At 43.3% G+C, this 11,619-nt stretch overlaps 1 protein-coding gene across 1 annotated transcript; it reads left to right on the top strand.

Moving 5' to 3' along the window:
- The first annotated feature begins 24 nt into the window (after positions 1 to 24).
- On the top strand, positions 25 to 3,480 carry LOC308315751 (large ribosomal subunit protein eL32). The gene is made up of 4 exons (XM_080763882.1): positions 25 to 84; positions 1,299 to 1,399; positions 2,158 to 2,339; positions 3,141 to 3,480. Exons 2-4 carry the CDS (start codon positions 1,304 to 1,306, stop codon positions 3,268 to 3,270), a joined length of 408 nt encoding a protein of 135 aa, XP_080620008.1. The 5' UTR covers positions 25 to 84; positions 1,299 to 1,303; the 3' UTR covers positions 3,271 to 3,480.
- Positions 3,481 to 11,619: the final 8,139 nt, after the last annotated feature.

Genomic DNA, 11,619 nt, shown 5'->3' with positions numbered 1-11,619 from the left:
TAAGGCCCCGCGGCGCCACCGCGGAAGTCCTTTCCTTCGCTTTCCTCCGTCGTGAAGAGTCCCTGTTCGGCTTTAGCTCGGCGGGTGAGTTCCACTAATCTACGTTCATCCGTCCATTAAAACACCCAATAATGTAATAAAACCCCATGAATGAAGAGTTAAACATGTCCCCGACGCTTCCCGCTCTGTATTATCTGTTATAACTCAGTGTTAAGTGTATCTGTGGAGGGTTGTTTGGTTGATGGACCCCGGTCCAGTAATGGCTGCTGCTCAGTGACAACATGGCCTACTCTGATGTGTGTTTTCTGGTGCTGTTGGTCACCAACGTCCTCCTCGTTACGACTCTGTTCCTCGGTTATTTCTACTGGTTTCTGGGTGACAAGAACCCCGTGAGTTTAATGTGGTGTTTTAGGCTGCTTTGCTGTCGCGGTGGTTTGAGCAGCGTAGCATTTAGCATGGCTGGCTAGTTCTAGTGCAAATGGTGTTAGAATTTAGCATGGCTGGCTAGTAGTGCTAGTGGTGTTAGCATGGCAGCTAACAGCTCACTGACTGGACAGCCTGTTTGTTTTAGTGAATTGTATAATTTCACAATGTGCATTAATGTCAGCTTGCTAACCACAGACCAGCTACAGCTCAGAGCTCACAGGCTGCAATGGACAGCTTGTATGTTTGAGTGAATTGTATTATTTCACAATGTGCATTGATGTCGGAGCTCGCTGGCTGGTTGCAGTGGAAAGCTGGTATATTATTTTAGTGAATTATATCATATCACATCATAATGTGCATTGATGTCATTGATGATAGTAAACCACGGACCAGCTACAGCTCTCTGCCTGCAGCGGACAACTTGTATATTATTTTAGTGAGTTATATCATCTCTCAATGTGCATTGATTGATGTCGTTGGTAAGCCACAGACCAGGAGTAATTCTACCTACAATAATGTACACCTTGGTTCGGCTGCTGATGACATTCGCTAACTCACTAGTTTTAAACCCTTTGTTTTAATAGCAAGGTCCATTATTTTGAGCCACGGACCACCTGATGACATTTATACCCTCGGACCCATTTGATTTAGCCTCTCAGACCCAAAACCAAAGAATATTTTGTTGTCGTCGGATCAGGTTTTGTCAACAATTCCATGCTGTATTGACGTTGGTACCATTAGGAGAGAGAACAGGCAAACCATGCTCTCCTCTGTGTCACCATGGGAGCCCTCAGACCCCTCACTAAACCCTAGATGTAATGTCATGTTGTAGTAATGACTGTTTCCCTCTGCTCTCCTCTCTTTATCTCCAGTCACCATGGGAGCCCTCAGACCCCTCACTAAACCCAAGATCGTAAAGAAACGCACCAAGAAGTTCATTCGCCATCAGTCTGACAGATATGTCAAGATCGCGGTAAGTCTGTGACTGGACATGCATGTCTCTGTTATTGATTTAAATCTGACTCCATGAGGGAAAACTGCAAGGCTGAGGGAGTTCTCAGGAAACATGGACACATCTGCATAAAGTTATGTTCTCAGGAAACATGGACACATCTGCATAAAGTTATGTTCTCAGGAAACATGGACACATCTGCATAAAGTTATGTTCTCAGGAAACATGGACACATCTGCATAAAGTTATGTTCTCAGGAAACATGGACACATCTGCATGGATTCAAGTTCTGTCGCCACGAGTGATTTCACTCATTTGGATTCCTTGGAAGCCAAATGTGTGTCTGTGCACCAAATGTCTGTGCACCAAAAATAGCAGATCTACATGCTCACAACACATCGCGCTGCGACGTGTTGTGAGCATGTAGATCGGCTATTTTCGGTTACTAGCCTAGTTTTTTTTTTTTAAGTGATCAAACTGGCACATTCGTTCTTTGTGAATAACAACTATTTCATCCTTTCATCTCTGAACCTGAAATGTGACAAAGTTTTATTCTGCTTTCTGTAACAGAAAAGCTGGCTCCATAATGTGACAGTGTGTTCTCTGGTTTTGACAGTATTATCTGGTTCTTGTCCCAACAGAACCCCATAATGTGACAGTGTGTTCTCTGGTTCTGACAGTGTGTGTTCTCTGGTTCTTGTCCCAACAGAACCCCATAATGTGACAGTGTGTTCTCTGGTTCTGACAGTGTGTATTCTCTGGTTCTTGTGTCCCAACAGAAAAGCTGGCGTAAGCCCCGTGGTATCGACAACAGGGTCCGCAGGCGTTTCAAGGGTCAGATGCTGATGCCCAACATCGGTTACGGATCCAACAAGAAGACCAAACACATGCTGCCCACCGGCTTCAAGAAGTTCCTCATCAACAACATGAAGGAGCTGGAGGTGCTCATGATGTGCAACAAGTATGTCCTGGTTTTACTTAAATCACGTTGCGGGTTAAACACTCGAGGGCTGTCGCAAATTACAAATAATTGCAATTTAGAATTTAATTGGGGGTGCATACTTAGTTTAGACTAGTCATTGGTTAGACATGGGTAAAAGACTGTCTAAACTTAAGTACTGCACCCATTTAATTGTGTTGAACATTGGATCCTATGAATAAATACAATTCTGTTTCTGTTGGCCAATTTAATAATTCTATTTGTAGAGCGCCTTTCCTGTCATGACATGCAGCTCAAAGTGCTTTACAGAGCAAAGCTTGAGCTTTGTGACGTGTAGTCTAACCCATTTTGGACTGAGGTCGATTAAAAAAAAAAGCTTCTAAATCCTAACATTTTTCTGAAAATCCCATGTTTCTATGTCAGTGGTCTGCTCAACCTTTTTCATGTCAAGGACCCCCAGAATTATCTCTATTGGGCCACGGACCCCTATCTCAAAATATGTAGTTCCAGGGACCCCCCCAGAAGCCAATATTTTAGTTAAAAATGTTCGCTCTGAAATATATATTCAATGATTTGTGCCACATTTCATTGATTTTTCAAAAATAGCAGACTTACAAGCTATGAGATTGTAGATCTGCTATGTTTCAATAGCTAAAGCATAACATGATGCTAACAGCAAAAGGGGTTCCCGGCCAGAATGTGTTAATCTAATAAAAGTAGCATACGACCAGATCTGTCTAGAAAATAAGGCACTGAAGTTGACTGTATTTATCGTGTAGATCCAGTACTTAACGACCCTCTTCTTCTCTGGTTTCTCTTTAGGACCTTCTGTGCAGAGATCGCCCACAACGTGTCCTCCAAGAACAGGAAGCTGATCGTTGAGAGAGCAGCGCAGCTCGCCATCAAGATCACAAACCCCAACGCCAGGCTGCGCAGTGAGGAGAACGAATAGATGCTCTGCCTGCTTCAATTATTATTTTCACAATAAACACACAAAAAAGGTCTTTAAAAATGTACAAACTGCTTACAGATTGTTCTTTTTGTTTTTTCCATTTACAATGTTAGTTTATTTGTGATATTGGACATTGTTGTGGTTACCGGGGAAGACCTCTAAATGCCAGGTCTGGAGAATTGGAAGAATTAAAAATTCATTTGTAAGACATGGAAGTGAAATAATTATTTTTCCCTAAAAGGTGAGCCAGACAATGTTGGCAACGGTTAGGCTTTTTACAGGAGACTCATTTACAATTACCCTAAAGCTGTGTTTTAAAAATAACTAATATTTTGGTCAACTTTATGTCTGAAACTAAAACGTTAATCCTGCATTCACATGGCATGCAGAATGCTACTGACGACATGGAGTCATATTGTGAAACGTGAACACACCGCTGCATCTCTTCTAAGGAATTAAATCGGATCATTTTCATGCATGCATATATTAGAATGAAATGTTACCGGGTGTTTTCCTTTTAAACACGTTGAACCTTCTATACTTGGCAAACTATTTTTATTTATTTTACCAGTAAAAACCACATTGAGACTGAAGTCTCTTTTACAAGTGTGAACTGGCCAGAACAATAGGCAAAAATAAGTGACACAGCTCTGCCAGTAACAAAAAATACACAACAAAAAAAACAGGACAGACATACAATGCTCATAAATACAGTACCCACTACCGAAGAAGCTTAAAAGGGAGAACAGGAACGCGACCAATAAATAAAAACTAAGCTACGGAAATTGCTAGTTGACTAAGAAGCAAGCAGACAGTTGCTATGCGTACCTAATACCTGAGCCCAGGGTCTTACTGCGTTGTGCCGAATATAAGCCCCATTTTTCAAGATGAATTTGGAAATGTAACATTTGAATGTCAAATAGTCTCTAGTCCCTGATTATAATACCCTGTTTTAGGAAATAAACTGTCTTCTATTCAGGCCAATAGGGTACCGGTATGTAGGCCTACTTGGTCTCCTTTATAGTTTAAACATTGAAAATGAGTACATTTTATTTATGTAGCACTTTTCGCAGAGGACACACAACGTGCTTTACATGCAATGAAATAGACCATGAAAAGAAAGCGGTTAAAACATTTGCTGTACAATTCAACTAAATCATTAAATATAGGATTAATCAGCAAATGCAGGTTGAACCGTCCACACATGCTTGTTCAAAGGAACGTTTTTAAGGCTGTGGTTTAAAAAATGTCCACAGAGGGTGAACGTCTCAGGCCTAGTTTATATTAAATTAGCCTCGCCCTGAGCTCGTCCATGTACTGTTTTTTCCCCCTGGTTGAATTATTAGGATGCCACTAGCGCTGTTCAAGTGGTTTCTTACAACTTGTTTTTTTTCTCCAGAACTTGAGAGAGAGATTATTATGTTGCCTCTGGAGAGAACAGAAGCCATCCTCCCTGAGAGAGATGGTGTCTCTTCACTCAGAGAACAGAAGGTTTTAAATGTTGCCTCTTCAGTTAATGTTGTCTCTTCAGAGAACAGAAGCTTTTAAACGTAGCCTCTTCAGTTAATGTCTCTTCAGAGAACAGAAGCTTTATGTTGCCTCTTGAGAGAACGGAAGCCATCCTCCCTGAGAGAGATGGTGTCTCTTCAGAGAACAGAAGGTTTTAAACGTTGCCTCTTCAGTTAATGTTGTCTCTTCAGAGAACAGAAGCTTTTAAACGTTGCCTCTTCAGTTAACGTCTCTTCAGAGAACAGAAGCCATCCTCCCAGGGAGTCTTGTGTGTTTCCATTGCATTGCGTTCTGGCAGGCAGCCCTTTGCCCCTCCTCTCCATCTGCCCACGTAGAGAACACTGCCATGCAGGGATGATTCTGTCACAGCAAATGTTTTTTTAACTCAAATCTTTGCTTCTGGAGGGCGGGGTCCCTGGAAGGAATAACATATTTACAGGTCGGAGGCCACTGATATTGAAATATAATTTTTTTTCCAGATAAGTCATGATTTAGAAAGTCTAGAAGACATTTTGTAGAATCTGGTCGCATCTCTAAATGGTTTAAAATGAAATACTGTAGTCTAGAGAGTGTTTGCATCTTTCCTGTTTTGAAAGCATCCTCCATTCCATCCATCCGCCCACTCCTCTGTAGAGTGTTTGCATCTTTCCTGATTTGAAAACATCCATCCTTCCGCCGCCCACTCCTCCTCCTCCTGGGCTGGCTCTGAAGGACAGAGGAGGGTTCTTGGTTGTTGTCCAGACGGGAGGAGAGGAGAGGAGAGGAGAAGACCGGTCGTTGTTCAGAAAGATGCCATGCTGAAAAGCACGAGGAGGACATAGGAGAAGAACCCTGCTGCCCGCCTGTCCTGTCCTGGCCTGTCCTGTCCTGGCCTGTCCTGTGACTCCTGTCCTGTCCCGGTGCTCAGACAGAAGAACATGAACATCATGTCAGCTAGATTCCTGCTCGGGACGGGGCGCGCTAAAGCCAAACTCTTCTCCCAGACAGGAGAGGAGAGGAGGAACGCATCGCTATGGGCTGGAGGAGGAGAGGAGAGGAGGAACGCATCGCTATGGGCTGGAGGAGGAGAGGAGAGGAGGAACGCATCGCTATGGGCTGGAGGAGGAGAGGAGAGGAGGAACGCAGGGAAGAGGAGAAATATGTTCTCTTTCTCTGTCAGGTGTCGCCTCGGCATCATCAGAGGCAGGACCAAAGGTAAGAGAATAAGGGCCGATTCATACTCCTATTTTACCGCTGTGTCGGCGCTGTAGTGTTCTGTTTCGGCGCTGTAGTGCCGAAATGATTTCGGCTCATCAGAATTTTTCAGTAGCACCGAAGAGACGACTTTAGGACGGTACTCGCCCCCCCCCCCCCCCGAACCTCAAATGACGTCACATTGTAGGCTCTACAGCGCCGAACCGACTTTTATTCGGCTCTAAAATAGGAGTATGAATCGGCCCTAAGACAATTAGAGATGTTTACAGATATCCATTCATATTAATGTATACAGTATAATCATACATGTATATATTGTTTGAATAGTTTATCCGACAGAATAAAGTACAGTCCAAAAAGGGGATAGGCACAAAAAAAAGCTGCTTGCGGTCTCTTGTTTCCATTCTGGTCCTGTGCAATCAATTCATAGACATGACATTAATAACAGCAACATTCAATATACACAACATTTAATATTTTAGAAGGTGATAGTTTGGGGAGGTAAATGTATCGGCATGTTGGACAAATTCTTCTTTATATATTATTATTTTTTAACAATCGTGTAACTTGTGCTGTCACTTATTTCATGACATGGATTGGGAACACTTCTGTAGGTCTACGAACCCATCAATGCACACCAAATAAGTATGAAAGGGTTGTTTTAAAATTAATTTAAGACTGAGATTTAAGCCAAGTTGGCTGATGTGATGCCAGCCCAGTCAGGGTTCGATCAGATCAAATAAGATGCATCTAGAATAGAATCTAGCATTCTAGAATAAGTCTGTCTGCTCAACAGTAGGTTCTACGTTCAGATCCCAGGCCAGGCAGGGTGAGATAGAATAAGTGTCTGCTATCAACAGTATGTTATAGCACTTGCCCTAGCCTAGCCCCTGAGATAGCACTTCATGTAGACTTAGATAATATTTTAGACAGACTTATAGCTCGTTACGTAGACAGCACTAGAATTGCATTTTTATGTAGTCATAGCACTTTATAGTACACATGTATATTGTATAATATATAATATAGTATAGTATGTATAGTTGACATATAGATACTCCACTGTTACGTTCTTAGTTTATACATGATTCAAGATAACTCCTTTTTATATATGTGATGTTATGTATGCCATGCTTTTGTTTTCGCTTAATGTAAGTCGCTCTGGATCAAGAGCGTTTGATAAATGCCTAAATTGTAAATTGTTCTACGTTCGAATCATAGACAATAGAATACGTCTGTCTGCTATCAACAGTAGGACGTAGCTGTGTAAAGTAAACCTACTGGATCCCTGTAGGATCTGTAGCTCCATGAGTGGGAGTTGAAGGAATGAGTCAATATAGAATGCCTTCAGCTTCTCTTCAACACTAGGCCTTTTTCTAGGTTTTAGGCATTCTAAAAATAGTCAACCTATTGTAACATCAATGCAGCATATTATAATCTTTACTATATGGCCTGTTGACCTGTATATATATTATATATAATCTGCTGCTGGCTGATTTGATTTGGTTTTACTTTGAGTCATTTTTAGCTCAGCATTGAATACTCTTGGTGTAATTGCAGGAGATGGCCACAGGATGGCAATGTTGTCCGTGTCATTGATGACTTTTAAGACGGCTGTTATTTCTTTGTAGTCGTGCTTTTTTTCCTTGTTTGTTTCTCATGACACGAGAATAATTATCACTTAAAAATCCACCTGAGTTAGTTGAGCAGGACTTCTCGCCAGATATCCGATAAAAAACATACATCTCGAGGTGAGTCTGTCTTCCTACGTTTAAATGCTCACAATATCGTTTCATGTCTGTGTTGTTTTCCTAATAAAAGTTTGTAGGCTATGCAGGCATTCCAGAATTATTGTTATTTAAACAAAAAAAGATATAGGCCTAGGCTATTAGTTTACTTTTCAGTGACGTGGCTGATCTACGGTATTCTACATGGCGGTTGAACTTGGTTTTATGCTCCGTTTGTAAGGCCTGCATGGGTCCATTTGGTTTCATATGTAGGCTACCGTATTGAGTGTGTGTGTGTGTGTGTGTGTGTGTGTGTGTGTGTGGTGTGTGGTGTCAACTATCTAACAGTTACATTATGTGGCGTTATTAGCCTACTTTCTGCGGCTCCCCTGAGTACTTTTCTTATCAGACCAACAAGCTGTTGGAAAATGAATTAGTCTCTCTGTTGAAAGATTGTGTTTCTCTCTCTGTAAAACTCACTCTCTCTCTCTCTCTCTCTCTCTCTCTCTCTCTCTCTCTGTGAAACCAGGTATAAACCAGGTGTGTTTCTCTGTCTGTAAAACCAGGGTTTTGGGGACGAGCGTCTCAGAGGAAATTATCTATAATCTAACACAGAAACACTTCCATGTTCACCAGAAGAGAACAGCTGACTAATTAGTAGACTCTTCCACATTGCAGCGTCTGTAACTGTAATAAGTTTACTAAATGAATAATATTTATTATTTATACATACAGCCCACGTCAGTCTGTCTGTATAGTACTGTAATAACTAGACACACACACACACACACACACACACACACACACACACACACACACACATGGAAATTAATCATATTTATTATTGTTGTAATCGTTTCTGGGTCATCAAGGATGAAAATGAATGACCTGCTTTTGTTTCGTCATTATTATTAATTAATTCCTTTGAACCTCTGATTTCTGGGCTTTAACCCATTATTGGCGGGAACCCCTTTTGGTGTTAGCATTATGTTATGCTTTAGCTATTGAAAAACAGCAGACCTACCAGCTCGTAGCGCGCCACCGAGTGGCGCGCCATGAGCTTGTAGGTCTGCTATTTTTGAAAAATCGAAGAACGACTGACATAGAAACATAGCTTTTTCAGAAATCTGTCTGTATGTAGAAGACATTTTTAGAATCTGATCTCAGGTCAGAATGGGTTTTTAAGTATCTGCTTCTCCCCGGGTGTGGATCGAGGCCTAGCGGAGCGGGCGCTGGTTCCCGGTTCGATCCCGGCTCCTCGTCGGTTGCAGCGTCCTTGAGCAAGACGCTGAACTGTTTTCATGATCCAGGATTGTTATTGTTTCATCCTAGTGGTCCAGCTCAGTGGCCTTGTGGTTAGAGTGTCCGCCCTGAGACTGGGAGGTCGGGGTTCGATCCCCGGCTGGGTCAAATACCAAAGACTCACTAAAAATGGGACCCAGTGCCTCCCTGCTTGACACTCAGCATCAAAGGGATGGATTGGGCGTGGGAAGTGCGGACGGATGCAATTCATTCATTAGTAGTAGCAATAGTAGTACTGTAATATTTATCTGTGGAACCGAGTCAATCCTCCAATCCAAAATATGATTATTTTGGGGGTGGGGGGGGGGGGGTCACAGCCGGTTTAATGGAGTTAATGGCATTCCTTCCTCCTCAGAATATCTGTCTGTCAGTATGGGGGGGGGGGGGGTGCTGCCTCCATGTCTACAGGACAAGTGGAGAGGCCCTTTCACCCAGAAATGGAAACCTGAGATGGTGGACATTTTGGAACCTGTTTCTTGTGTTTCACATGGTGTCACAAGCTGCAGGAGAGACTGACTGGCTGGCTGGCTGGCTGGCTGGCTGGCTGGCTGACTGACTGACTGGCTGGCTGGCGCTTACATTCTGACACATTTCAGCTTGTTTACGCACTAATACACAATCTATGTTTATTTACAACCACTGATCCATCCCCAGTTCCTGCTTACTGATGCATGTGTCCCTAGCCATGACATCATGTGTCCCTAGCGATGACATCACATGTCCCTATAGCCATGACATCAGGCAATGACAGTTTTCTACCTCTGGTCTGCTTTGAGGCAGGACTCCAGAGAAGAAGGGAAGATATAACCTCATTGTCAGCTCTGTAGCAGTGGCCGGAAAACTGTGTTCTTCTGGATCGGACTAGTGTAGAAACACGGGGAAGGTTGCTGTATATTAGATCAGTCGATGGGTGGACTAGTGTAGAAACACAGGGAAGGTTGCTGTATATTAGATCAGTCGATGGGTGGACTAGTGTAGAAACACAGGGAAGGTTGACGTATATTAGATCAGTCGATGGGTGGACTAGTGTAGAAACACAGGGAAGGTTGCTGTATATTAGATCAGTCGATGGGTGGACTAGTGTAGAAACACAGGGAAGGTTTTTTTTTTTTTTTTTTTTTTTATTAGATGCAATTGTGAACAATAGCCAAGTAATACATAGTAAATACATATCCATTGGCCAATCAAATGGTTCACTGCAGCTCAACAGTCAGTGTGAGGGGTGGTCAGGAGATGTCTGTGAGCTCTGCGTTTAAAGGCTTGAAGGCCGTCGTCTGTGATGGAGTCCACTACATGTTCTGGTAGGCTGTTCCACACCTGAACAGCAGTGTGGAGAAAAGTTCTGTCCAATGTCCGTGTTTTTGAGCCTGGGGGGTCGAGAGCATGTTCTGGTGTGGCTGTGCATCGGCGGGTGTTTCGCCGCCTGGTGTAAGGTGGAGGGAGCATGTCCTGGAGGTCCCTAGGGCAGTGAGGGGTGTGCATTTTGTACAGGACTGTAGCGGCGGCAACGTGTCTTCTGTGGCTAAGGCTGTCGATGAAAAGTGTCGTACTGGCAATGTCTTGGTCAATTCCTCTGAATATTGTCCAGCAGACCAAGATGTGTTGGTGGGGCACTCATCCAAGTGAGTGAGGCGTACTCCATGACACTGCGGACCTGTAGCTTGTAGACCGTTGCACGGCTCTCGGTGGTGAGTTTACTGGCCACTCTCCTCAGTGCTGCCAACTTCTGACCGGCCCGGATGGAGATTTTGGTCAGGTGTTTCGACCAGGACAGCTTGGGGTCTATTTTGACACCCAGGACGAGGTTGACTGTATATTAGATCAGTCGATGGGTGGACTAGTGTACAAACACAGGGAAGGTTGACTGTATATTAGATCAGTCGATGGGTGGACTAGTGTAGAAACACGGGGAAGGTTGACGTATATTAGATCAGTCGATGGGTGGACTAGTGTAGAAACACAGGGAAGGTTGACTGTATATTAGATCAGTCGATGGGTGGACTAGTGTAGAAACACAGGGAAGGTTGACTGTATATTAGATCAGTCGATGGGTGGCTCTTGTGGACTAGTGTAGAAACACAGGGAAGGTTGACTGTATATTAGATCAGTCGATGGGTGGACTAGTGTAGAAACACAGGGAAGGTTGACTGTATATTAGATCAGTCGATGGGTGGCTCTTCCAAGACAGCTTTAGCGCTCTCATTAGAATCCAACCGTTTAGGTACCCTCACAAAAACATGCAGTAATCCTGGTCACTAAACTGCCTCCCCCTGGCCAGCCGGGGCGCCTGATGGAGGGGAAAGGAACTGGTTGGAATAACGTGTTCCTTCCACGCGCTACGTCCAACCAGGGAAACTCCCCCCTGTCAGGTGTAAAGGAGCAACTTGGACACTCAGGCATGAAGGGAGCATGAGTTCACAGTAGATGATTGGCACAGGGGTGAAAAATGGGTTACAAAATCGTGGGATAAAAAATATATTAGAAAAGAAAAAAAAGAATCCAACCGTTTCTCTAATTTCTTTGAAAGTGTACTCTTACTAAACTGGGATGACCAGGCCATACCCTTCAGACAGACAGACAGACAGACAGACAGACAGACAGACAGACAGACAGACAG

The sequence above is a fragment of the Protomyctophum bolini genome, assembly GCF_963924005.1.
Source record: "Protomyctophum bolini genome assembly, chromosome: 5".
Lineage (NCBI taxonomy): Eukaryota > Metazoa > Chordata > Actinopteri > Myctophiformes > Myctophidae > Protomyctophum > Protomyctophum bolini.
The sequence above is the reverse complement of the archived record's forward strand: the minus strand, read 5'-3'. Positions and strand labels throughout refer to the sequence as shown.